Source organism: Petaurus breviceps, unplaced genomic scaffold (assembly GCF_028583685.1).
Source record: "Petaurus breviceps papuanus isolate PSGF00001 unplaced genomic scaffold, PetGlider_PUasm1.0 154, whole genome shotgun sequence".
Taxonomy (NCBI): domain Eukaryota; kingdom Metazoa; phylum Chordata; class Mammalia; order Diprotodontia; family Petauridae; genus Petaurus; species Petaurus breviceps.
In genome coordinates, this window is record NW_027185715.1 from 11,208,877 (window position 1) to 11,235,764 (window position 26,888).

At 37.7% G+C, this 26,888-nt stretch overlaps 1 protein-coding gene across 2 annotated transcripts in view; it reads left to right on the forward strand.

The window, feature by feature from the left end:
* LEMD3 (LEM domain containing 3) overlaps nt 1–26,888 on the forward strand; it is an 80,441-nt gene that overhangs the window by 18,337 nt on the left and 35,216 nt on the right. For both annotated transcript variants that reach the window (XM_069080892.1, XM_069080893.1), the window contains exons 2-3: nt 11,840–11,877; nt 24,970–25,036. In XM_069080892.1, the coding sequence (XP_068936993.1) occupies nt 11,840–11,877; nt 24,970–25,036 (105 nt within the window). The remainder of the gene's footprint in view (nt 1–11,839; nt 11,878–24,969; nt 25,037–26,888) is intronic.

Sequence of the window (26,888 nt, forward strand, 5' to 3'; positions counted from 1 at the left end):
CTGAATCTTTTTCTAGCTCATTTGTGTTTCTAATGAGATACTTTACATTTTCTTTTATCTTTTCATTCTTTTGACTTTGTTTTATTGTTTCTTGGTGACTCATGGAGTCATTAGCTTCCACTTGCCCAGTTCTAATTTTTAAGGAATTGTTTTCTTCAGTGAGCTTTTGTACCTCTTTTTCCCTTTGACCTATTCTGCTTTTTTAAGGAGTATTTTTCTTCAGTGGATTTGTGTGCCTCTTTTGCCATTTGGCCAACTTGGTTTTTTAAGGTGTTATTTTCTTCAGAGTGTGTGTGTTGTTTCTTTTATCAAGCTATTAATTCTCTTTTCATAATTTTCTTGTATCACGCTCATTTCTTTTTCCAATTTTAACACTATTATCACTTTAACTCTTGAGAAGTTCTTGTTGGGCTTTGGTCCAATTAAAATTTTTCTTAGAGGCTTTTTTGGGTAACTGCTTTTATATTCTTGTCCTCTGAATTTGTCTTGGTCTTCCCTTAGTATATTATTTATGATCAGATTCTTATTTTGTTGCTTGCTTATTTTTCCAGCCTATTTCTTGACTTTGAACTTTGTTAAAGTTGGGCTCTGGTCACCAGGGAGTGGGGAGGCAGAGGCAATTTTTCATGAACTCCTGGGGTTATTTTCTTAGTGGTAGGATTTTCTGGGTCATAGGGTAGAGATCATTTAGATACTTTCTTAAAATATTTCCAAATTACTTTCCAGAATAATACCAGTTCACAATTTTACCAACAGGTCATCAATATGTTCATCTTTATAACTTACAGGGCTTGTTGTGAAGAAATAATTTTTCGAATATTAAAGCACAAAATATTTCTACCCTAAATTCTCATTTTTTCTTGTGTCCCTTTCTCCTTTATCATGTTGAAGATCTTGCCTCTACCAAGCCCTAGCCTTGGATTACTCCTACCATCCACTGTCTTCATCAGAGTTACCTGCTGTTAAAGGGGCCTGGAGAAAATCACAAAACTGTGCTGACGAGGTCCAATATGAGTTAGTGATATAGTCAAAATGAGCCCTTAATGTGGAAAGGCAGTTAATCCTTTTATACCTCCCTAACGGCTTCATTATACCACATACCAGAGCAGCATTTCCAGACCTTTTCATCCCTCCTCACACCTCCCACAAGTCCCCGTCCTCCCACCCTCTCTGCCTCTTATTTCACTGAAAAAAATTGAGGCTGTTGGCAGAAAGCTTTCTTCCTTGTTCCTCATCTTACATCACTCAGAGTGCTTGGAAGTCCTCTATTTCATTCCAGGTCCATTTCCCCCATAGGATTATACCCATTTTTGCTGAGTTAGTTATCTTTTTGGTTGTGAGCCTGTGTCCTTTGCCTTCTGGAGTCTTTTGCTCTCTGCTCCTTTATAGTGACGGCTGGCAGATCTCTGGGATCCTGACTGCACTGTAGGTACTTGAATTCTTTCTTTTTGTCTGCTGGCCAGCATTTTTTCTAACCTACTAGCTCTTAATTTTGGGTATGATGTTCCTGGGAGTTAACATTTTGAGGTTTCTTTCTGGAAGTGACTGGTAGATTCTTTCTGTTTCTTCTTTACTCTCTGGTTCTAAGAGGTCTGAGCAGTTAATGCACAGTATTCTCTCCACTGTGCCACCTAATGACCTCCATGCCTCATGGCATTAAGGTAGTCTGATGATTATTGATTTTTTTCCTTGATTTGTTTGCCATGTTACTTATTTTTATTATGACATATAAATATTTTCAATTTTTTTTCCCACCTTTTGACTTTATTTTAATATTTCTTACTTCAAGGAGTCATTTTGCTTGGGCAAGCTGTTAATTCCCTTTCCAGTTCTTTCTTCTGTAGCTCTCATTTCTTTTTTACTTTTTACCTCTAGCATTCTCATTTGTTTGATAATTAAAAAAAAACAACAAACTCTTTTGAACTCTTGCTTTATCTCTTCCAGGATGTTCTGCCTTTCTTTAAGACTTAATTTACAAATGTTTTGGAGTCATTCTTCTCTTGGGTTTGTTTTTAGCATCTGTCCACTATAATGGCCCTTTATGTTTTTGTTGTTCATTTTTCTGGCCTACTTCCTGACTTTGAACTTGCACTTTGGGAGGGAAGGTCTGGACTAGTCTAACTGCTTCTTTCTTAGGGTATTGGTTGTAAATTATTCCAGGCTCTCAGGGACAGCTCAGGTTGGAGAGCCGTGGCAAAGTCTAATTACTACTCTCCTTGTTGGAGCTCTGTAAATTCCTGATCTGGGTTTGGGTCTGAGAAACAGTGGACTGCTGCTGAATTCCACTACTCACTCTCCATCTGCCAGCTGGGAAGCTTTACTGGGTTAGAGTGACAGAGCTTCAGGCTTCTCTTAGACCTAGTATTCCTTCCCCTGCCTGCTTCACTCTGAGCTAGAAGCAAAAACTGAGATCTGTCTTTACTGCTGGGGTAGTCATGCCACTGCTGCTTGCTTCTGAACTTAACTCCTTCTCAGTAACCTTTCTAGGACCTTCTACCACTCCTTCCCCGACAATGCCACCCCTGATACAGGTCTACTCCGTTTGGCTTGGATTTGTCACCTGGAACTGGAGAGCGGGCAACAAAGCTGCTTGTTGGTATCTCTTCCTGAAATGGTGCCCTAGTGAGAGTCTGGGACCTCTTGTCTTGGTTTACTGCCTCTCCCTGTGCTCTGGGTTGGTCCAGTTCTCTCCAGACCCCCTGGTCAGGGTACACAGACCTGAGCTGGAAAAATGATTCATCCTGGGTTTTTCTTAGATTCTGCATCTAGATTTTGTCTGCCACATTTTCTAGGTCTGTCTGGAGGAGGATTTTTTTTTGGGGAGGGTGGCCAAGGGGAAAGCTCACTCCCACTACTCTTCCATCTTGGCTGTACCTCCATCTTCTGTAATTTATATGACTTATTTTACCTCTTGTGATTGCTTCTATCTGGTTTGGCTAGGAATTCGTCCCCTAACCATGGTCATGTAAGACCCTTGATCTGATTTTCTTCTGTCTCTCTTTTTAATGGTATGACCATTAATATTTAGTTATTTACATAACCATTTTGAGTATTATGATGTAAGATGTTTGGTTTCTAACTAGTTTCTGCCAAACTATTTTACAGTTTTCCCCAGTACTACTTGTCAGAGAGTTATCTAGGTAATTTAAGTTTTTGGATTTGTTGGATTTATTAAGTTATTTCTGATTTTTCTTTGACTAGCATGTTTCAGCATCTGTTTTTAAACAAGTACCAAATAGTGGTGATGATTACTGTTTCATAATAAAGATCTAAAGTGAAATGCCTGCTTGAAGTCTATTTTGTTGTTTTCTTAATATTGTGGACCTTTATTCCCCTCACTGATTTTGAAAAAAAAAATGTCTAGCTCTGTGAAGGATTTCCTTAGTAGTATAGCACTGAATCTGTAAATTTAGGGACTGTCAGCATTTTTATTTATGCATGACCCATCCACGAACACTGAGTATCTAGTTATTTAAGTTTATCATCATCATTATTATTATTATTGGTTTTTTTTGTTTTTGTTTTTGTTTTGCTTTTTGGAGAGGCAGTTGGGGTTAAGTGACTTGCCCAAGGTTACATGGCTAGTTTTAAGTGTCTGAGGGCAAATTCGAACTCAGGTCCTCCTTACTCCAGGACCAGTGCTCTGTTCACTGTGCCACCTCTCCTCCTCAAGTTTATTGTTTTTAAGAAGCTTTTTGTAATCTTGGATTATTTATACAAATCCGTAGAGCGCCTTAGTAGTAGGTAAACTACTAGATTTTTTTTTAATGCCTTTTGTAATAACTTTCAATATATTGCTTTGTTATTGAGATCTAAAATAGAGCTACACAGGGAAGGTTTGTAAACTGTAGTTCATGCCACTGCTTAGCTGTTCTTAATAAAGCAGAGCAGAATCTTACTGACTAGTCCTACTTACCATTAGTTTTTATTTTAAGCCACGTAACTCCAGCAGAATGGCAAAGAGCTTTGTGGTTTAAAATAGAGTTGTTATTTCTTACTTCCCCCTTGTTAGCATCTCCCCCTTCTTTCTTTTTTTCTTAACCTCCCCAAAATGTGTATCGTAGAAGAACTGAGGTGAATTGGAGGAGTAGGAATAAGCAGTGATATTGACTATCATTAAACACTTATAGAACATAAATTATATAATTCTTTGTGCATCGTAAGCGTATTGATGGATGAGAACAAAAGTATGGTTTTTTTTAAAAAAATCATTCTGTTCTGTAATAGATGAACTAGTGCTTCTTGTAGTTTTGGGGAGAAAAAAGGCTATCCATCCATCCATAGCTACTTCAGTATCCCAAAAAAAGGAATGTTTGATGGCAGTATCATTAGGTTTCATTTATCCTGCTATAAACATATTGAAAGGTTTTTTTTTCCCTTTCTGGTTGAATAATGCTTGAAGCTCTCCGTGAATGTGAATAATTTCTGCCCATGGTTAGCCAAGTGTTATGTGGGAAGAGCAGTGAGCTCCGAGTCATAAGAGCTTTTAGAATCTTCCTTCTGTCACTTGTTGGCATGCCCTTACACAAGTCACTCTGCTCTCATTCCTCTTTCTGAAATGAGCTGATAACTGCACTAGTTGTCTCGTGAGATGTCAAGTTCTTGTTAAAGCCATAAAGCACTTGATCGTTTTATTCCCCACTTCATACTTTACGCTCATGAGTTTCCAGGCATGTATGTGTCTTGTTCTCATCCTTTTTGATGGAATTTGAATGAAGTAGTCCTGGGACAAATCACTTAGCCTGCTGTTTTTTAAATATTTAGCACGCTTTGGATTATTGGGATTGGATAAATTTACGTTTGTGTGTGTGTGATTGGATAAGAGCATTGGAATGTAAAGCTGATGAAAGCATCTTTAGTACAACTTGTAACAGACAGGACAAGGAGGATGCTTTGTGCCTCATCCTGTTCCCACATGGTTTTGATTTTTTTCCATTAGATCTCTGTTTTGAGAGCTTTTCATTCCACATTTCTTGGAGATTATGAGTATTTGGTATGACAGCATGAATTCAAAATGTCCTTCTCAAATTTTTGTGATTCATTGTTATGTCCAGGTAATGGTGGTCAACAGTTTTGTCAATGATTATTTTCCAATTGCAGTATAGTTTGTTGAATTCTAAGGGATATAGGGATATTTTGAGATCTAAGGTCTGTTTTTGTAGTATTACACAGGGATTTGCCCATTGTTAGCTTGTAAAAAATGAGTTTCTCATGTATAATTCTAACTGCCATATCTTGTCTTGCCTAGGTATTCAGCAGATGCTGAATTTTTGTAACTAGCAGTGACATAACAAGGTCTGTTGTGAAGGAAGAGTTATTAATGAAATCTGAATTCCTGCTGTAAATCAGTTTAAAATACTTATCAATGAAGCTGTATCTAGGAGTCGTATATAGAGACTAGATAAAATAATATAAATACAAGTAGGCATCCTAACAGCAGTAAATTTAGCAGCAAGGAGAATTTATGCTAATGTAATTTATCTGACTCACTGACCTCTAAAAATGTTAAAAAAGATTTTTAAAAACATGAGCAATTTTACACTGAAGGCTTTATATTAACACAGAAGTGTGACTTATAACAAGATCTGTTCTGAAAGAATAGTTTTAAATGAAATCCTAATTCCTAATGTAAATCATTTTCAAGTACCTATCAGTGAAGCTGTATTCTATTTTATTTTCATAAAATAGGTTTAGTTATCAGCACGTTGCACATGTGACAAAAATCACCAACAACATGTTTATGCTATTTTACTAGCAATCAAAAAAAACCCCCCAACAAACTCACCCACTCCCCAAACCCTTCATGTTATTTGGATTTGGATTTATATGCCACTTATAATGGTTTTTTGAAGATAAATATCTCAAGCACAGTATAGAATTAAGCAACAATTACAGATTAATGGAAGAAAGAAAAACAACACAAATGTAAGAATGGAGGAAAAGAACTAAATAGAGATGATACAGCAATCTATACAGGAAAAGGCAGTGAGGAGGAAGAGAGCAAAGAGAGAGGTATTATAGTAGCATAGTATATATCAGATAGGCTGAGGTTAATTCCAAGCTCTGGGCACAAAGGATGGGGGTAACCCCCATCTTACTGTCTTTAATGCTTAAAAACTTTTCATTCATAAAAATGTTATTACTCTTTCTCAGGTTTAAAAAAAAGTATGTATTTCATCAAGACCTGTGATTTCTTTTGTGTGGTGAGCTCTCTGTGAGGAAGTTCTCCCTTATCTATGCAGCCCCCCTGCTGTTCTACAGTTTAATTCTCTGAGAGTGGTCTTAGAGAAATTAAGTGACTAGCCCCAGATATTTCTGAGTCTCAGGAGGCCAGCTCTGGATCCATTTACAGTGAAGCACTGCCTCTCCCATACTTTAAAAAAGTTGTTTAGTTAACAAAAAAAAAAAGGAAGACATGTTGGCATGTCTCTGAAAGTAAGGGTCTACTTTGCAAAAAATCACTTAGCATGTTCAACTAATCTCTTTTAAATATAACCATAATGCTGTTTTCAAAACTTAGGACTAATAGCTTACATAGTTAAAGTTTGCAATTAGGTAAAAAAAAAATCAGACTTTGAAAAGGGAAGAAATGCATTCCAGAGAAAATCTAATGAACTGTTTTCTTTACTTTGGATGTGTGTATTTTTTTTTTTTTTTACCTTTTGATGTATTGCACCCCTTTAGCGGACCATCCCAGTCTCCCACCATTGCTGGTTTTTCTTTCCAATTCCTGTTGACTGGTCGACTTGAGTATCTGGAATGACATTGACTGTGTTTGAAAATGAAACGTAAACCTTGAGTCGCAAAAAGACTTTGAAAGAAAAACCAGCAATAAAGTGCTTCCCACATTTTAGGCATTGTGCTGGGTGCTAGGGATACTAGAGCAAAGAATGAAAGTCACCAACCACTTATCTCCTAATGAGGAAGACAAGTGGTACATGTGAAAATACAGGATCTGCAGGCCGGTTTGAGAAGGACACAGGCAGCTGGGAGCATCAGGAAGAGCTTTACTTAGAAAATGTATTTTATGATATTCCTTCAGTAAGAATTAAGTATCTCCTGAAGAATTATCGGTTAAACCGAAGGGAAGAGAAACATAGAGACTCGGCACAGTAGAGTAGATACAGGGCATCCCTAAAGTCTCAGTGCAGGCTTAAGCTCCTGTGATTTAAACCTGCACCAAGACTTTTGGGATGCCCCGTCTTGGTAGTAGTAGATTTGTAGGAATCAGACGATGGTCTCCAGCATAGCAGATGGGAACACTTACCATTGTGTGCTCCACCTTTTTTTTCCCTTGTCCACCTTCATTCCCAATCCAGATCTTTGCTTCATTTGGCATGACCTTGTGGAGGAAGCCAAAAAAAAAAAATGTTTTTTTGCTGAGACTTGAAAGATATGGATGAACAGAAATGAACAGATTGTAGCAGTCTTCAGTCGTGAATCTTGATGTTGATTTGTTTTTGAAAATCTATATATGTGACTGAAACTCAGTATTTGGTTGCAAATTCAGACTCGATAATAATAATTTAATATCTTTCAAAATGTGCCCTGAAAAAGGCAACAAAATATAAAACCATATGCAGGGGAAAGAGAACATTCAAAGAACAAGTGGAGGAAGAAGCTTTGCAGAGCCCAGGAATGTGTTACCTTGCTCATCAGTCTGGTGCTGCAACAGATTGGTTATGATTTTTTTGTTTTGTCAAATGGATACATGTTTATGCCCCTGTTAGAAGTAGCAATTGTATCTTTCTTCCAAATATCAGGTAAATACTTCACCTAATTGGTGCACAGGTTTCTAGGAATTTTGAAGTCCTGAAACTGTGTTTTGTTTTTTCCACCTTTCTTCCACCCAGAGGAGAAATAACCCAAATTTTCCCCATTTCCTAGAAACCGGGAATTTTGATGTTTATGCAGAATAGATGCAAAAAGCAGCTTATACCTTAAGAAATATTCTGAACCACAACTGTAATTGTTAGAGGCTTGTCTGCAGAGCTGTTGCCTTAGGTACAGGAATGCCACAGGGAGGTCTAGAGGAAGACACTCCATCCATAAGTCTAGAGTGCATAACATGGTAACTCAGCTACTGTGCACTTGCAAATCAAAGACAAAAAATACTTTGAGAGTCAAGAAAGAGAGGCTTCAAGAATGAAGGAATCACAGTTAGATGCATTCAAGGCTGTATAGCAGGCAGACATCATTCCAAAAGGCAGCAATCATTTACACTGCAAAAATGAGTATCATCTCACAGAAGAGAAAATTGACTTTTTAATAACAGAAAACTTTAAGCATTGGCGATGAAAAGCCCAGAGCTTTGTGGAAACTTTGAAATGCACACAGAAATTTAGAGAAGGGACTAAGCAATGATGAAGTCCTTACATCCTGAGAGAAGAGACCTAATGTTCCTCCAGACTTCCACTGTCTTCAAGGGTCATAGAGGGAGCAGACAGACAAGGCCTAGTTGTAGTTTGGGATTTTGTTCGTTTTAAATGAGGAAAGAAAAGGGAAGGGGAAAGGAATATATTAGAAAATAAATAAGGGGTGTAAAGCCTTATTATTTTGCAGAATTGGGATATATAAGGAGAAGTCAACAAATGTGGAAGAAGGGTGTGGAGACTCTCATGCCCTCTTATCTGAACCTTGCAAAAGGAAGGTTGAATGCCCACAAACACATGCATTTTGGTGTAGATATACATAAAACTCATTGGGGGGAGCGTAAGAAGGAGCAGAGGATGGAGGGAAGAGTCACAAACAAAACACAGTTATACAGAGGATGTATCCTTAAGGGAGAGTTAGAGAGAGGAAGTCTAAGAAGGAGAACTCCCTGTCTGGCCTTAATGGCGAGAGAAAGAGAGGAGAAGAGCTAGAACACAGACATAATTGTAGACTGTTAATATCAATCAGGTTCTTTCTACTTTGGAAAGGTATAGAAAAAGATGACAAAGCCTAAGAACATAAAGAGGTCAACTTAAGTGCATTCACTCCAGCACTTGCAATGAGGGCTTCTTGAATTTAAGGAATTAAAAGACGGAGACATGATCAATCTTTCTTCCCTGTTTCAATTCCTGGTGACAAATATTTTTCTAAAGGAGTAATTATGTGTTAACCCAGTACACAAAGGAGATTCATTATGGCATGCTAATGGCCTCCCAATGTGTGTACGTATTGGGTCAGTGGCTGATCGTGCAGGAAAAGCCCAACATCTGGTCCACGTTTGGAGATTCTCCCTCCTTTTCAGAGTTGCCAAGAGGGGGAAAAATGTTGGCTGTTCCCTCCTTCAGATCTATACTGTGCAGTAATTGATTGAGAGAAATGAAATTGGAACTTTGCCTGATTCAAAGTTGGCTTACAAGGGACAATATACAAGGGCTTATCTGTAATGCCAGGTGCCATGAGGCTGTCTGGGCTCACATAGATGCTTAGCTATAAAGTTTGCTTTGGGCAAAGGGAGAGTCCGTCATCGTAGTTGGTTTTAGCAAATTTTATCCACCTAAGCACAAATTAGGTAAAGAATTTATATGGTATGAGGAAGAAAGCTACAATTCCTGTTTTTAGTAGCCATGGAAACATATATGTGACAACATTTCTAGGAATTCTGAGATCATAGAAATGTGGATTTTCCCCCCCACCCAGAGAAAAATAGCATTTCTCTTCCTTAGAGGGAATTTTGACAAAATACTGCCTTGATAAAACGTGTGTGTGTGTGTGTGTGCACACGCACGACACAGAGATGAGCTAATAGCTAATGGTTTAATTTGACCAGTGTGTACTTTATGTACATATGGTAGAATCAAAATGAAGTGATGACATAAAAAGTTTTTTACAAATTGTGCTGTGATTCCTTTATATTTTGTTCAGATTTCCAAAATTTGATTTCTAAAACCTTTTGCTTTCATGTTTGCAAACATCCTTATGCTTTTGTATTTTGTGAGCATTTCTTTTCAAATTCTTTATTCTTCTGAAAAGTAGAAAAAATTAGAGACCTCCAAATAGCTCCTAATTTACTTCAGAATGAAGTTATCTTTTTCTAAACAAGTTGGACCTTGTTAACCACAAATAATTTTATCTCCTGGTAGGTATCAGAAGCTTCTCTGTTTTAGAGAAGTAACCTTTAATGGAGCCCCTAAATTTATAATCCTAGTTGCTATATCGGAATGACTTTAGGAAGAAAGGATACTTATTTTATGCCTTTTGCTCCATTCACCCTGTTAAACTAACTGTCTTAGAAGCAAGCAGTTCTTAATTCCTATGACAGTTTCGAGTTGTAATTTAAAATAAAACTTTAATACAGAAAGGAACATGTGTCACTGTTTTATGGGCTCATTCACTTATTTTAGCCCAAAATTGATGAGACGAAATTGCTCAAAAATTTGAATATTTTCACATAAAATAAAACCAAAGCAAGATTGTAAAATGTTATTTGGTTCCTGAGCCTGGAGCCATATTCATGTTTCTTCCTTGCAGTATGCTATTACTAAATATCCTGAGCTGTTTGAATTTTCAGTTGCCATGTGGTACATGTTTTGTCACTCCTCAGAATTGCTGAGAAAATCTTAAGTGATGATTAAGGAGCCTTTTTAGGGGTGGCTAGGTGTTGCAGTGAATACAGCACTGGCCCTGGAGTCAGGAGGACCTGAGTTCAAACGTAGCCTCCGACTGTAACACTAGCCCTGTGACCTTGTGCAAGTTGCTTAACTCCAATTGCCCTGCCTTCCCCCCTCTAAAAAAAACAATAAATAAATAAATAAAAAGAAACCTTCTAATCATTAAAAGTCAAAATTCAAAATAAATTTGTTTTGACTTTTTATGTCTTTTAGATTTTGTAAGATAGGAAAATTTGAATCGTTTTAAACTTAGATGTAAACTATTTAGGCTAGAAAGATTTCCTCAAAAAACAAGTTTTTCTAGGTTTAAAAAAGCAGAAGTAAGTACGACTCCAAATGTCAAACTTTGATAAAGCAGTAGAACTTTTTTCTTAACCACATATACACATAAATACTTCATGACATCAGACTACAAACTACTATTAGTCTCAAAAGTCAGGTAGAGAGGTGGTGGGGGAGCAGGTTAGGAGGGAGGAAGTGATTTTAGTCACATGCTTGCAGGGTTGTAAATCATTCATGGATGCCATAGCATGAAGGGAGACTTAGTGTCAAAATATTTCATTCCCTTGATTTGTTTGGTTTACAAGGGTCAGTTAATTTGTGACTTTTTGGAATACATCTAAGGCATAAAATTCATTTTATTCAGTATTAAGTGTCTGTAAGGTATTATGTATTTCTCAGAATCACTGATTTTTCTTTTTTTCCCCAAAGGGAACAGCCCTTGTCAGATACTTTTGTGACTACCTTACTGCACCTCCGGGTTATCATTTCCCCTAGGGCCAGTCAAAGGACACGGGTGTTTTCTATCCCGCTTAGGAAGCATGAGTCAGGAATAGCAAAGAGTTTTCAAGGAACTTGGAAGCATTTTCTCATGAATGGAAGCAGATCTAGGAAAATAAAGACATTTGGTAGGATTTGTTACAAAGATTAAGTTAAACCATATACTAGCTATCTTAGAAGATTCAATTTATGGAATTTTGAAAGGTGAAAATAGAATCGTAATGAGGTAGGAGAGGGGAAAGAGTTATGGTTTGGAGAATTGTACTAATTGAAAGTAAATATGTTAAGCATAAAAGTAACCTTAAATGATTTGCTACCACATTTGTATTTTTTGCATAGTTTTAATGTTCAGTTTTTAAATTGTTGAAGTATATGAAATTCTAATGCCTTGTTGTAGAATATTTAATTGTTCCTAGATGTTAACTAATACTTGTTTTCTTTTTTCTTTTCTTCAATAGTAAAAAGCCCTTTTGATGAAACGTTTGAAAAGATACAAGTAAGTAAAGATTGACAGTAACGGATAAATATTTTAGGATAACTATTACAGAATTTGGAAGTTGAAAGGACCTCAGAAACCATCCATATCGTTGTTCTAAGATTACTATCAGTCTACAGACTATTCTGATAGATTCATATAGAATATTTTCATGAGAACCTCAGTTTGTTTTGGTCCATGAGTACCTTAAGTTCAATTAAATGACATCCAGTTACTACCAAGAAGCAGAATAATGCTGATCCTAGGATAACTCACTTTCAAATAGAAGTGATAACTTAATTTCAGATAATTAAAGTTTTCATACAACCGTACTGTGCTCTTACTAGATGTTGGCAAGAAAGATTTGCTATTTTATATATTGGGGCACAGGGGCATAATTTAATGTTTTGGTCTGAATTTAAGACTAGAAATTGACCAATGTCTACTTTGATAATAATATTACTCCCAACTTTTATTGTGTTTACCAATATGCAAGAATTTACCAGCATCTAAGTTCTTATCGTATGACTTTGTAGTGAATTATTATTTTGGACTCTGTATTTTTCTTTATCATAAGACACATAAGACTAAGATCAACAATACAATAAATAGCTTTTGCAAGTAATTAAATAAAACTTTTACCTTTCCTTATGGTATGGGACCCAGTTTCTTGGAAGCATGTTACCTCCCTCATTGTGGCACAAAGATAGTGATACTGCTTTCTTGGACATGAGTACCCTACTATCTCAGGTGTCTCTGGAAGGCCTTGGAGTTACAGAATCATAAGCCAACAATATAAGGATATGGGCTTGAGGCAAGCTGTAGTCATTATCACTCATGATTGTCTGTTGTCAAATCTAGTACATCACTGTACACTGTAATGTTGTATGCCTTTGTGTTCTACTAGTTGTCATGTACATTAAATAAAGTATATTTTATAGAATCTGTGTTGGGACCTCCGAGGTTGTCTAGTCCTACTTGTACCTGAATAGAAATCCTTCATATAATCTCATATCAAGTAATCATTCTGCCTACATTTGGGAGATTTTCTAGTTGGTGCATCTTGGATAACTTGGATTATTAGATTTGCTGTGCATCAAGCACAGTCTGCCTTTGCAGATTCAACCCCTTACTGCTAGTTTTCCCCTGTGGAAATAAATAGAACCACTCCAGTCCCTCTTCTGTGTCAGAAATACTTGAAGATGAGCACTTTTCCCTTTAGTTTTTTCTCAAAGCTAAAGATGTCTGGCTCCTTCAGATCATCCTTGAATGTCATGATCTTGAGTCCTTTCCTTTGGGCAATAGGGATACGCAGATAAAACAAAGAAGTTTTTGTCCTCAATCAAGGAGTTTATATCCTTTGGGTGAAGTGATAGGTACACATATAAGTAAAATGCAGCATGTGTACTAAATAAATACAAGGTAATTTGATTGAGGGAGAGAACAGTAGCAGTTGAACAGTTCAGGAAAGGTCTCCTGTCTTAAGGTGGCACATGAACTGAGGTGTGAAGTAAGCTAGGATTGTAAGAGGCAGAAGTGGGGGTGGAGGGGAAGTGGGGAGAGTAGGCTGTGCGAAATTCAGAAGGAGGAGTTGGAATGTCACTTGGAAAACTCAGCAAGTTTGGTTGGGCCAGAAAATGCATGAAGGAGAATATGTAATAAGCTTGCCTCCAAGGCATCACTTGGACCAGGTTCAGTCTTAGAGGGCCCCAACTGAGAGGACTTGCTTCTGTCTGACTCTGGAGTCAGTTCAGGAAAATCTCCACAATAAATCATAGGTTTCTTTAAATATGAGTAATAGGTCTCCAGCTCCCTCACAGGTACTTAATGTAAAGTAATGGGTATTTGGCATGAGACAATGGTTATTTCACCCCCAGAAAATGCCTAAGATGCTAACAAACACAGACACATAAAGCATTGAAGAGTAACTTATTAGCTCCCCCCAGAATGTCACTGAACTTGGGTTTATCAGGGCCACCCATTATCATTCTGATGAGGCCCCTTTGTCTACACAGTGCTACATAGTCTCTCCAAGATTCATAATATTATCCTGTGATTTAGGTTCCCTCTGCTCCCTACCTCCAGAAGTTAAATCTACTTTGGTACTATGGTGTTTGCTGACCAGGTGAGATTTTGGAATCTCAGTAACCCTGTGGACTTTTCGGCTTTCCTTTTCAGCTTCTTGGAACTGGCATTCTCCAGTGTGTTAAAACTTCTTAGAATATATTAGCCTGCTCGAATGAAACATCATAGTTTAGATGCTTGATCAGGACACAGTTTGACATTTTATTTTTCTCCTTTAATCCAGCCTAAATTACTTCCCCCCCCTACTGTATTATGCTTTTGAGGCATATTAAATCGAGAGATCTTTTTCAAAGAAACTATCTAGCCACATCTCATTTCCTTGTGAATTTGATTCCCATGTGAAGTTGAGCATTTAAACACTGACATTTCTCCATATTACATTTTCATCTTATTAAATTCAACTCAAAATTGTAACTTGCAAGATCTTTTTGAGTCCTTCCTGTCACCTGAAGTTATAGCTAATTTTCCCAGCCTTATGTTATCTATAAGCTTAATGATCAAGCCAAATATGTTTTTATCCAAGTAATTTATAGAAGTGTTAAGTAGGCCTGCACAGCTTGTGACATGCCACATGATTTCTTCTACATACAAATGATTTTTGTCTTCTGCGTTTTCTTCGCAGGCACCTGCAGTACTGTGGTGTGCTGACAAGTGACCCGAGGGCAGGCCTGGTGTTAAGTAACAGAAAACCAGGAATAAGTCCCTGGGCTACTCCAGTGTTTATCTCCTAATTTTGCATAGACCCATTAATAACTCTTTGTACCTGGATGTTCAACCATTTCAGAATCCACCTAACTGCCATTATCCAATTCGTGTATCTGTTCTGTTCATAGGGATAGTATGGTATAATTTGTTAAATCCTTCGCCAAAATCTAGATAGATTCTACTGCAGTCACCTCATCTACTAGTCTAGTAATTCCCTCAGGTTGTCTTGCAAGACCATGTCCTTCATGGAGATCTTCTTTATCATCACTTTCTTTTTTAAATGCTCATTTACTATCCCGACCACCTCCATCATACACACATTTGGTCTGGACCAATGATTTCATCATCAGGGACTCCCAGTGTTGAAACCCATGCTGATCTGTAACTTATCTATGTGTTTTATATATATTCTTAGAAAATTGCCTTGGACACTCAAAGATTAAGTGAGTGGCCCAGGATCACACAGCTTGTCTGTCAGAAGCAAGAATTAATCCTAGTTCTTCTAACACTTAACATGACCCTCTGTGTATCATACCTTGCTGCCTCTTGTGGCCTTTATATGCATACTAAAATTGTTCTAGGAGTAGAAGACAAGCTCACCATTAGCATCCTCTCCCTCTACCCCCTTTCCTTCTTGAAAATCTTGGTGTCATTTGTCCTTCTCTAGTCCTTCAGCACTTCACCTATGCTTCGTGATCTTTTGAGCATCCGTGCCTTCTTTCCCGATTTTGGGATACAGTTTGGCCTGGCCTTGTGACTGAATTCATTAAGGGAAACTAGCTTCTCTCTTGATGCATTTTCACTTAATTTGGATTTCAACTTATTGTTTAAGCATTTTTGTTTTGTGCTTCACAATTTTTCATGCTTGTCTTGAGTGTGGATATCACCTATCTTATAAATATTGAGTAAAGCCTTTATATGGCTTCTCTTTCTTCTTGTCTCTTCTCTTTTATTCAAATATTCAAATGTATGCATAAGGAGGGTGAGGATAAGCTGAGTCCAGAATGTGACCTGCAAAGAATTATGAGTTCAGGAGAACGGTAGAGAAACAGTATAAGGGATTTAGGAGCAGATAGAGTATTGGATGGCATAAAGAACTTTGGGGAATGAGCCAATTGGATCTCTTTTATTAGCAGAATAATGATCTTAGAGCCTGTTCATGAGTTTTGGAAAGGGGAAAGTTCAGTTACTTCTAGCCATGAGGAAAGTAGGAGAGGACAAGTGAAGATAGAATTTTTATGGTAAAAGGATGGAAGTTGGATGGCTCTTTTTGTTTGTTGGGTAAAACTGGAGATGAAGTCATTTGTAAGTAATCAGTAAAGAGAGTCACTGGGGAAATTTGACAGGTAATGTGTTAGGTAAATAGATTGCCAAGCAAAGTTGAGAGCTCAGCTGAGGTTAGCCTGAATTTGTAGTGGCCATTCCCCCGATTGTTTCTTTCTAGAAGACTGAGGATGAACCCTGATTTCTGCCTTGTAGCAGAGGTGTGATGGACTAGAAGTGCAGAAGGAGACGTATGTTTTCAAATCCAGTGTGTGGATTTTCTTTCATTGTTACAAGGTAGGGCTTCTATTTATGGGGAAGAAGAATTGGTAGGGATATTGGTTTTTAAAAAAGGAAAGAGAAAACATGACAGTGAAACATTTTAAAACTTCACAAAAGAGAGCAGCAAAATGAAGTTGAGAATGGGCTAAAAGCAGTAGTTTTATTAGTATTCTGTTAAATTTAGTATACACTGAAGAATAGAAATTCAGTTTCATATACAGTCCTTTTTTTGGTTCCTTATATATTGAAATACTCATGTTTGTTGCTATTTAAGTTCATAATAAAAAGAAAGAAAAATAACCTAGTCATTATGAAACCCAATTTATAAAGGCCTGTTGAAAAAGTAGATGCAGGTAGCAGGATTCTCAACGAGGCCACTGGCATGGAAATCTCACTGAAATGCTCAGGATTCTTAAAGTCAAGAACAGGGTCTGTGTTGGTAGTAAACATTTCATAAGTACTTTAACTGGACTGACCTTCACTTTACCTGCGAAAGGAAGTAAGATTCTAGACCTGCCTGGGATCCTCTGAAAGGTAATGAGGGAACTGTTGATCATGTGTTTTAAGTTTCTGGAGGCAATGTGTGTCCTGGATGATTATTGAGTATGGAGTATAAGGACCTGGATTCAAATGTGGCTCTGCTGCTTCCTACTTAGGTGACCTTGGGCAAGGCACCTTCATCTCTCTGAGCCTTAGTTTCCCCATCTATGACATGGGGCTGAACTTGACCTCTCAGGTCTTTCCCAACCCTAACTTAATGATTTTATGATCTATTAATAGTCATCAACTAAAAGTAAGAGTTCAAAAACTGACAGAGGAGCTTACCTTTGGAAATTTAAGAAGTTTATTCTTGGCAGTTTCACTGAAATATGGCTGCGTTGACAAATATTCTACTCCTAGAATAAGAGATATGAAATTTCACTCACCTCTGACATCTTCACATGCCTGATAGTATACGAAAATTAAACAGTAATAAATGTCAGAAGTACTTTGAGTGAGCATTCTTTCTCTTCATCTTATTTCCTCTCCCTGATCATAGACTAAGAGCCAGAAGAGACTTGAGAGCATGGGTTCTTAGCAGTTTTTTTCTGAACTGGGCCTCTGTGACTGTCTTAGAAAAAAGCCAAACAACCTTCAAGATGGGAAGGGTTTTTCAAGTGAATTTGGCTTTTAAAAAATAGCTGTTTTTCCAATATAATTTGTCATCCTTTGTATTTTGTATTTAAGAACATTCTGGTAACAGAGGAAACCACTTCCTCCATTTGACAGGTGAGAAAATGAAGGTCCAGCAGAATTGAGTTCCCAGGGTTACCCAGAAAGTAAGTGGCCAGAGCTGGGACTCTAAGCCAGGTCTTTGGACTCCAAATCCAATACACTTCCCACTGCATCACAGTCATTGGTGACTTTTTGGTCGTGGTCATTCGTATACTAACTGCTCATGTGGGTTGCTTTTTATAGTCTTTTCATTTTCCCTGGTGACTTCTTCAAGTGTCCATGGGATACAGGGTAGTATAATTATCTGGAATGCACAAACTGAAATCAGGAGTCTTTAAATCCTACCTCAGATCCTAACTAGCTGCTTGACCTTGGACAGACAACTCAGCTTCTCAGCTTCAGGTTTCTCATCTCTAAGATGAGAATGATAATAGGAACTGCCTTTTACTGTGAGAATCAGGTGAGCTAATACGTGAAAAGTGTTTGTAAACTTTAAAATGTTGTTGGTGTTAGTTATTTTTTATTAGCCATTATTATCCATGTTGACAACCCTTGCGAAAGCCTAGCTCCACATTTCCTTGATGTTTTCAGCTCAGATATTCTTTGTCACCGGTCCACTCTACCCATAAACCTGGCAGCAGCATTATTCAGAATTGTTCTGTCTCCAAGAACTTGAACTCTTTCCCCTTATTTGACCACAGCCTTCAGTCATTTAGCTCTCGAAGCCCTGTAACTCTTATTAAATTTGATTTTTGCCTTTATCAAGCCCTCCAGTGCTTTAATCCCTTTTTTTAATGTAGGAAATACCGTAGACGGGATTCCACCACTGTGCAGGTCACCCATCATCTTCTTTGCCTTCTTGACGGAATTCAGTGGGGCTGTCACTTCCCTATTCCTTTTAAGTGGTGTCCCACTTAGTTCATCCCAAGATCACCTTAGTTTTTTATGGCTGCTGTGTCACATCGCTGACTTATTGAACTTGTCTATTAAAGCCCCCAGATCTTTTGTCAGAACAACTCTGCCAACCATGCCTTCATCATCTCTTGTGACATTGATTATTTTGTACCTAAGAGACTCTACAAATGTCACTGAGAGTGGCTCAGCAGTTAACATTTTCCAGTTTTTTCAAGACCCCTGTATGTATAGTTCATCTTATCCGGGTGACCTGAATTTGTCAAAGGCAGCTTGGTGCTCTCTTGCCTTCATGTTGGGTTTTAACTCTGTTAGTTATCTTTGTCTTCTCATTTGCAGTGCAGAGGTCATTCTTTGCAGAAAAAAACAGAAGCAAATTAAGAATGGCGCAGCTCAACCTTCTCTCCCCATGGGAGAGACTGTCTTTGTTGATGGCGAATGCACTAACATCTGCTTTCCCCAGATCTAGGGTGCAAGACAAGTCTAGGCCTTGACTAGTTGCTCTCCTGCTCCCCTCTGAGCTTCCCATCATTTCCACTTGCCGGCACCAGTTCCCCTCAGTCAATTGAGAATTGGATCCAAAAGAGAATTTCCTCTTGTTGATTCCTCTACCTTTTTAAGAGTTAAATTATCACTAAGACAAGTCAGTAAGTTATTAGAAGTTCTGCTTTTGCCAAAGAGTGACCTCTAGTAGATGTTGAGATAATTGAATTCTCTGTCATTATTGTATCATGGCTTGCCTTTGTGCCAGTCTTGTGGTCTCTTTCCCAAATTCCTTGGAGACAGAGTGTCTTCCCATGACAAAATCACTATTTTTCCTTTCTTTGAGCATCACCCAAATACTCTTCATAATGCCCCTCTGCTTCCTGAATTTTTTCCTAGGAATACACCTTTGTTTTAAATTATAGTTTTTTTGATGAATAGACATATTTTATTTTCCTACCACCCCAGTGGGGGAAGAAGGAGAGGAATCCTTGAAACATACATGTCTACTCACACAAAACAGATCCCTTCAATTGACCGTGTCCAAAAATAATATCTCATTTTGCACCCTATGTCTGTCACTTATTTCTCTGTCAGGAGGTGAATCACGTTTCCATATTTACATTCTTTTCTATATATATACATATACACATACCTTAATATACAGTGCTATTCTCTGCCCCCCCCCCCATGTGCGTTTTGAGAAAATCTTTTTTTAAACATTTGCTATGTTGAAAACAATGGGAAAACAGGTTTTAAAAGTAAAAATATCTGTTTTCAAGATGCTCACATTCTAAAAGGAGGGGGGATACATGGAAGGTTTCAGCTGTAAGTCAAATGGAAAGATCCTTGGGGTACCACAGGCAAAACTGATGGCAGTGTTTCTTTGTTAATGTAAGTTTCACAGATAAAATAATGTTAATTTCTGGTGTTGAGTCACTGGACAGTGCCAAAGACTTTAGTGACAAAAACTTTCTTCTCTGGTATTAGGTAAAGTATACTTATCCAGATACATGGTTCAGTTACATATTTTGTTCCACAGAATCTTAGTCATGATCATGAGTATGACATCAAATCTGCCACCTTACGCTGCCTAATTTTGGAGCATTTGTGTATAGAAATGGGCATGGGTTTTGTCTTGTGATTTTCTAGTTGTCTCAAGAGTTCTTCCTCATATATACTCTTTATAGTATGTAATTCAGCGTGTACACAGACAGTGTTTTTCCTTCATCTTCTTTAGTTTGAAGCCTTTTTAATTGCCACACTTCAATTACCAATTTCACCAAGCTTTGTTAGGTGTACTCCCATCTCCGATCAGGATAATGTAATACTTGTGTTATAAACCATGATCCAGAAAGACTAATCCCATCTTCTGACACTATCCTCTACTTTATGTATTAATTTTTCCCTTGTGCCTCCCTTTCCATCAGTGAACAACAATGAGGAAAGTCACCACTCTGCCCTTGTGACGTTCAATTTCTTTACCAACACTTCACACTTTTTAGATTGTTTTTGGAAGTGTCATTTGTATCCTTGTAAATACTAGAAGTAGGTAGTTAACATCCCTTTCAAGAAGTCTTAAGAAGTTCTCAGTTATGTCTTAGATCTCTAGATCAGGGGTGGGGAAGCTATAGCCTCATGGCCACATGTGACCCTCTAGGCCCTTTAGTGTGGCCCTTTGACTGAATCCAAGCTTCACTGAACAAATGCCCTTAATAAAAAGATTTGTTCTGTAAAACTTGGACTTGGTCAAAAGTCCTCACCCAAGGACATTTAAGGCCACATGTGACCTTGAGGCTACAGGTTCCCCACTTCTGCCCTACATCATAACTGCTTAAATACTCTTGAGCTAGGTATATAATTCTCTTCCTTCTTTTCTTCTTCCTCCTTCTTCCTCCTCTTTTCCCTCTGACTATTACTAGATAGTCTCTCACTTAACAGTTTCTGTAGCCCTATTCCATTCTTTGGTAAGTAAACAGCTTCTTCAAAGCATCCTGCATTATCCTCTCCAGAAATCTCTTGAATCTGTTTTTAAGCTCTATTGTGCATCTGTCCGTTTCCTTCTGCATACTTGATACGTGTCACTATCCAACTTTGCCTACTCTCCTTGAGTCTTCTTTTGAGATCTGTTTGTTCATATCCTCTGGTCACTGATTTATTGTGTTCCTGTCTTTTACACTGCCAAAACCAGTTCCTCCTCAGTAGTGAGAATCAGTTTGTTTGTTGTTTTTTTTTAAAGAGTTTCTCTTTATTAGATTTTCCATCTTCTGAAGGATTAAATTATTAAGGTAAGGCAATAAGTGGTTAGCTTTGGAGAATACTTGATCTGCCCTCTGGATAATTGATGTCCCCCATCACTACTATAATCTTGCCTCTTTTCCTACTTTATGATTTGTTTCCTGAACTTGTCTGTTAATTTCTTTTTGTTCACATCATCTGGAATATGCATTTGTGATAGTTAACTTCTGTGTCTTTCCTCATTTGAAGAGAAATCCTGGGACTCATTTCCTTCAGTGGACTTCAGGCTGTTTTGACTGCCATTTTTCTTTTTTTGTTCCTTGTATTATTCTTTGTAGTAACTGGCTAGGTAAATCTACATAAACTGTCTTCTTTCCCATCCTCTTTAGTACAAAACCCTTTTGTTTATGCTAGACAGACAGAGTCTTAAAGTCTTTGATAAATACACTCTGTGTTAGAGTAGGCATCTGTCATTCCCATATTTTTAGCTGTGGTACAGAAATCGTAATCATTCTCAGACAGCGTGGTCTTAACTAGCTGTTGACTTCTCATCAATTTTTATCTTGTGGATATCATGCTTTAAATAACAAGTATGCAAAAATATATGCCCCTACAATTTTCAGTTTCTTGCCCACAATTTAATAATTTTTGGCAATTTTTAGGTTCTTTTGGGAAGTGTCATTTATGTTCATATGAATCACCATAAGTGAGTTGTCATCCCTTTTACTTAGAGATTTTCTGTCTTGGATACAAAGTCTTGGCAGACTATCAATCTCTCATTACTTGTCATCTTTGCAGATAAGGCTGTCCTTGGTAGGGAGTGGTGGGGTCTTGGCAGCTTTCCTTTTTGGACACTTCTTGGATGCTGAAATCCTCAATGGCTCTACCTAATCTTTCCTTCTAGGACAAGTTCCTTACCACTCTCTTCTTCAGAAAGTGTCTTAGATTTGTTGTTTTCAAACTCCAGGTGTCCCTTTTAATTATTTCCTTTTCGGTCTTAGGACAGGTGTACGTCCCTTGTATTTGTGATCTTTTCTCCCCCATCCCCTACACCCATTGAAGTTCAATTTATTTTTCTTTGTTTGAGAACACTTAAATTGGAGTAGTTTTTAAACTTTTAGTAATGAAGTATTTTAGTCTCTTCTTTCTCTCTTCTCTGAAGGGGGGAGCATCCTACACTTGGAACATTCACTTGTTTTAAAAAAGCAGAAGTACAAACATTTCACACAGTGCCAACCACTGCCAGATACCTTCCATACTGATTGCAATCCTCAAGCTTTTTTTTAAACTCCGCTGTCAGTGGGTGTTTGTACCTTGGCTCCTAGGTACCTGTTAGGACATTTTTCAGCCTTTTATTACCTCTTAATAATTTGACGGCCAAATAAGCCTCCTTTGTCTCAACAACTTCATAGACATGCCCTGCTACCTTCCTGTTTTCATACAAACTAATTATTTGTTTTAGAGATATTCTAAAATTTTAAATAACAAGGTTTTTTTTTTTTTATTACCTTGCCTTATCAGTTACTGCCATCTCTTTATTTTGTTCTCTTAGAATCCCCTTCAGAGGCTCGCTCCTTAATCTTCTTGTGGCTTCTTTCTCCTTTCCCTTGCTCATGTTGTATATCCTTATCCCTCACGTTATCTGTGGATTCTCTTCAGCATTTTTTTACCGTGTGAGTATTGTTTCCCCAAAGGCTGTGGTTGTCTTCTCCACAGGAAGAGTCTCAAACCTATTACATACATTCTGTCTTCTAATTGACTTGTTGGATATCTTTCCTCTTTGTTTCCCCCTTGAAACGTGTCTTTCATTCTTTAAAGAAACATTTCTTTCCTTCTTGGAAAGCTAAAGTTAGAGAGGCAATCCACTAGCCCTGTTACTTTTTCCTAGTAGGAAGACAATCTGTACTTTGCATATTATTAACTTGGCACTGGCAGAATATTGCATATTTCTATCTTCATTTTTTACCTGCAATTATACTTTCCCTCCTAAACTTTCAGAAACTGAGATTCTTAGATTTCTGTTGCACTTGCTGCTAATTGCCACAGCTCTTTTACCTGTCTAGGACTCCATCTACTGTAATATTCTACCTCTTGAGGTGAATGAAGATGATGATAATTGACATTTTTAAAGCACTCTAATATATAGCCAAGAATTTTACATACACTGCTTCATTTCAGCCTACTGACAGATCTTTGAGATAGGCATGATAGGTTTTATTTTCTCCTTTTTGTAGATGAGAGGAAACTGAGGCTCAGAGATGTCCAGTCACTTGTCCATAATCATGCAACTCTGAAATGTCCAAGGTGGGATTCAGACTACACCATATTGATGGATAAGACATAGCCCTTCGTCCCCAGGTGCCAAGTCAAGTTGTTTGACCTTATGTCTATGTAACAGTGTATAAAGGACTGATATTTGTGGGGTAGGCAAATGAATGATATTTCATCTCCCTCATTATTTTTACATAGATAAAATTTGGTTAAATTAAAACATCAGGGACAAACTTAGAAGAATTCATTCAGCTCTTCTTGTGTGCCAGGTACCGTACTAAGCACTAGGTGTACAGAGAGGAAGGCAGAGGACAGCCCCGAGTGTGCAAGGAGCTCACAGACTCCTGGGGGGACAGTCTGCCACCAGTCATTTTCAGACAAGATATGCAGGATAAATTGAGATAATCTCAGAAGGTAGTAGCGTTAAGCTGGTCCAGGAAAACCTTGCAGAAGGTGAGATTTTAGCTGAGACTTGAAAGAAGTCAGAAGCCAGAGATGAAGAGAGAACTCCAAACGTGGAAGACGTCCAGGAATGGAAGGTTGTGAGTGAGGAGCAATAAGGAGGCTAGTGTCACTGGGTCCTAGAATACATGGAGGGGAGTAGTAAGGGTGGGCAGGGCTCAAGTTAGGAGGGGCTTGAAAAGCCAAACAATTAAGATTTTATATTTGATCCTGTAGGTGATAGGGAACCATGTGAGTGTATTTTGTGTATTTTATTGGGGGGGGGGGTGACACGATCAGACCTCCTCTGTAGGAAGATTACCTTGTTAGCTGAGTGGAAGATAGACTGGAGTGGGGAAAGACTTGAAACAGAAGTACAAATCAGCAGGCTGTCGAAAGTCCAGGCTTGAAGTGGCAAGGTCCTGTAACCAGGCATATCCTAGAAAGTTAGAATCAATAGGGCTTGTTAACAAATTATGTTTGGGAGTAAGAGGGGGGGGGTCAGAGGAGTCGAGGATGACACCTAGGTTGTGAACCCAGGAGACGGGGAGGATGATGGTATCCTTGACAGTAATAGGGAAGTTGTGAAGAGGGGAGGGCTTAAGGGGAAAGAAAGAGTTCAGTTTTGGACATGTCGAATTTAAGATGTCTTTGGGATTTCCAGTTTGGAATGTCTGGTAGGCAGTGGGAGTCACTAGACTGAAGGTCAGCAGAGGCTATGAGTATGCATAAAGGGAGGATAGCATCTTGCCTTATTGATTTGGGAGGTCATTTAGCATCACTGGACCTCAGTTTCCTCACCTGTAAAATTATAGTGGTGGACTAGATGACCTCTGAATTCCCTTCAAATTCTAGATCTTGATCTTATCTCGTAAGATACAGGCTAATCGGATGAGCTTCAGGTTGTTGGGTTTTTTTTAAACCCTAGTTGGAGAACTTAATTATTCTCCTACCAGCTAGCTTCCTGAGTCATTGTCTAGCCACTTTTAGCTGGGTCCCCAAAAGTAGTGGAGTTCAAATTCAGAGCTATGTGCACTTAAACGTTCATATATATTTGTATATATGTGTATATACATATATATAAAAATATTTAATTCTGTATATGTCTTGTGGAGCCTTTACATACTTCTAATCTTTCCTTTATTTTCTGCCTAATGGTTATTTGAATCATTTTTTCATGAAATTTGATATATCTCTAATAGACTTTCTTAATTCTAGGCAAATGAAAAAAATCTCATGATGAATTCATTATACAAACTTCACGATCGATTGGCACAAGTAGCAGGTAATTGCTTCAAAATTCACATTGGCATTAAAAGCTTTTAAAATTAATGTCATGTTGTCTTACTAGAAACACTTTCAAGATTTGTATTTAATTTTGTCACATTTACCATTATTTTGGATTGTTTTGTTTTTATTTGTGGAGTGGCTTCATGTTTTCCAACAGACTTAGTGTACTGTCTGAAAAAGGACAAATTTTGAAATGTTCTTCAGTTCCCTTCTGCTTCTGTAGTAATGGTGACGGTGAAGCAAAACAGTGAGCACAGGATGCCAAGGATCACTGTTTTTAGGACATCTATAAATTTTAATTAACTTTATGCTCAATGCAAGATTTTCCCCCAATAATCAGCATATTTACATATCAGAAGACTGAGCCACATCAACACTGATAATCTTGCAATAAGTAAAGATAAAAGGAGGTTAACCAGAAGATAAAAGGAAGTTACCCTGTAACGGATTAATAGCTCTCAGGTTCTTCTTAAGACTTGGAGGAATTGCTTTCTTCATGTCCCCAAAGACAGCAAGAAATATAACTTTACAGTACACTTGGTTGTTTTGACATGTAAAGCTCACAATCAGCATAAACAGAACAACTTACCATGAAAACTGCAATAACACCTTTTGTTACAGAGGATGAAGAAATAGAGAAAATATACATAGAATTTGATAAGATCTTCCAAGGTCAGCATAGACGAGATGACCTTGTGAAGGTTGGTGCTGGGGAGGATACCAAAAAAGTGTGATAGAAAATATTCAAGGTTTCACGAAACAGCTAATGGGACTCATCCAAATCAGCTTTTGGACTGACCAGAGCAAAGATTAAGAAAAAATTGATATAAAGCAAGAAACAGTAAAAATGAGAATGAGATAGTACAATTTTATAGTTTCAACCACATGTTTTCTGCCAGTTACCTAATACCGAAAAGTTATCGCTGTTGACTTTGAATTTGATGGTTGCATCGTTTTCTGCAAAAGTTTGCAAAAGGGTTGACATTGTTTCCAGAATGATGGAGGACAAGAGAGCCTAGAAGTCAACTTAGCCATAAGTATTTGATCTTTTTGACATTGAAAAGAAAACAAAGGGAACTTGGGAACACAACTTGTTTGCAAAACACTACAGAAGAAGATGGGAGATTGTGAGTAGTAGTATCTTGTGCAACAGTTAAAGCAGAAGTGAAAAGTCAACATCCAGACTGATATTGAGGCATAATGGAGCCAGAAGTTTCTGGGAGCATTTGAAACTGGGAGTGGAAGGACAACAATAAATAGGCTTATGCAATGAGACAATGTGGTAATTTCTGGAGCAGTCTCTTATTCATGTCAGTAACAGTGGAATGACCACAGTTGGATCTGATCTGCTGTACAAGGAAATTGGAATGATTCTTATAGCAGGGCAGAATGACTAGACCACACTCAGTGCTAGTGGCACTGAATGTTAAGAAGCATGGTATAAGATAATTACAAAAGAATGGGAAAAAAATCATGAATAGTATTCTTCCGAAAAGGCTATTGAGAAACAGTAACTTGTGATCTTTATGCCCCCTTTTTTGTCTTTGATAATACTCTGAACATGTACTGAGGATACCTGGATAGTATCAGAAGAAGGAGCTGACAGACTTTCCCAGTATTGCAGACCATATCTTTGTGGTCTCATAATTGACTGAAAGGTACATAAAATGCCAGTTCTGGTGTGTTTGTTTGTAAATTACAAAACATTTTTCTTAAGCAAATTACAGTCTGGAATGCTTTCCTCTTTAGAGCCTTTCTTACATGTATCAAGATCATTTAAGATTGTTTGATAAATGCAACCGCAAAGATAACTCAGTTTAATGATCCTCTGATTATTAACATTAAGT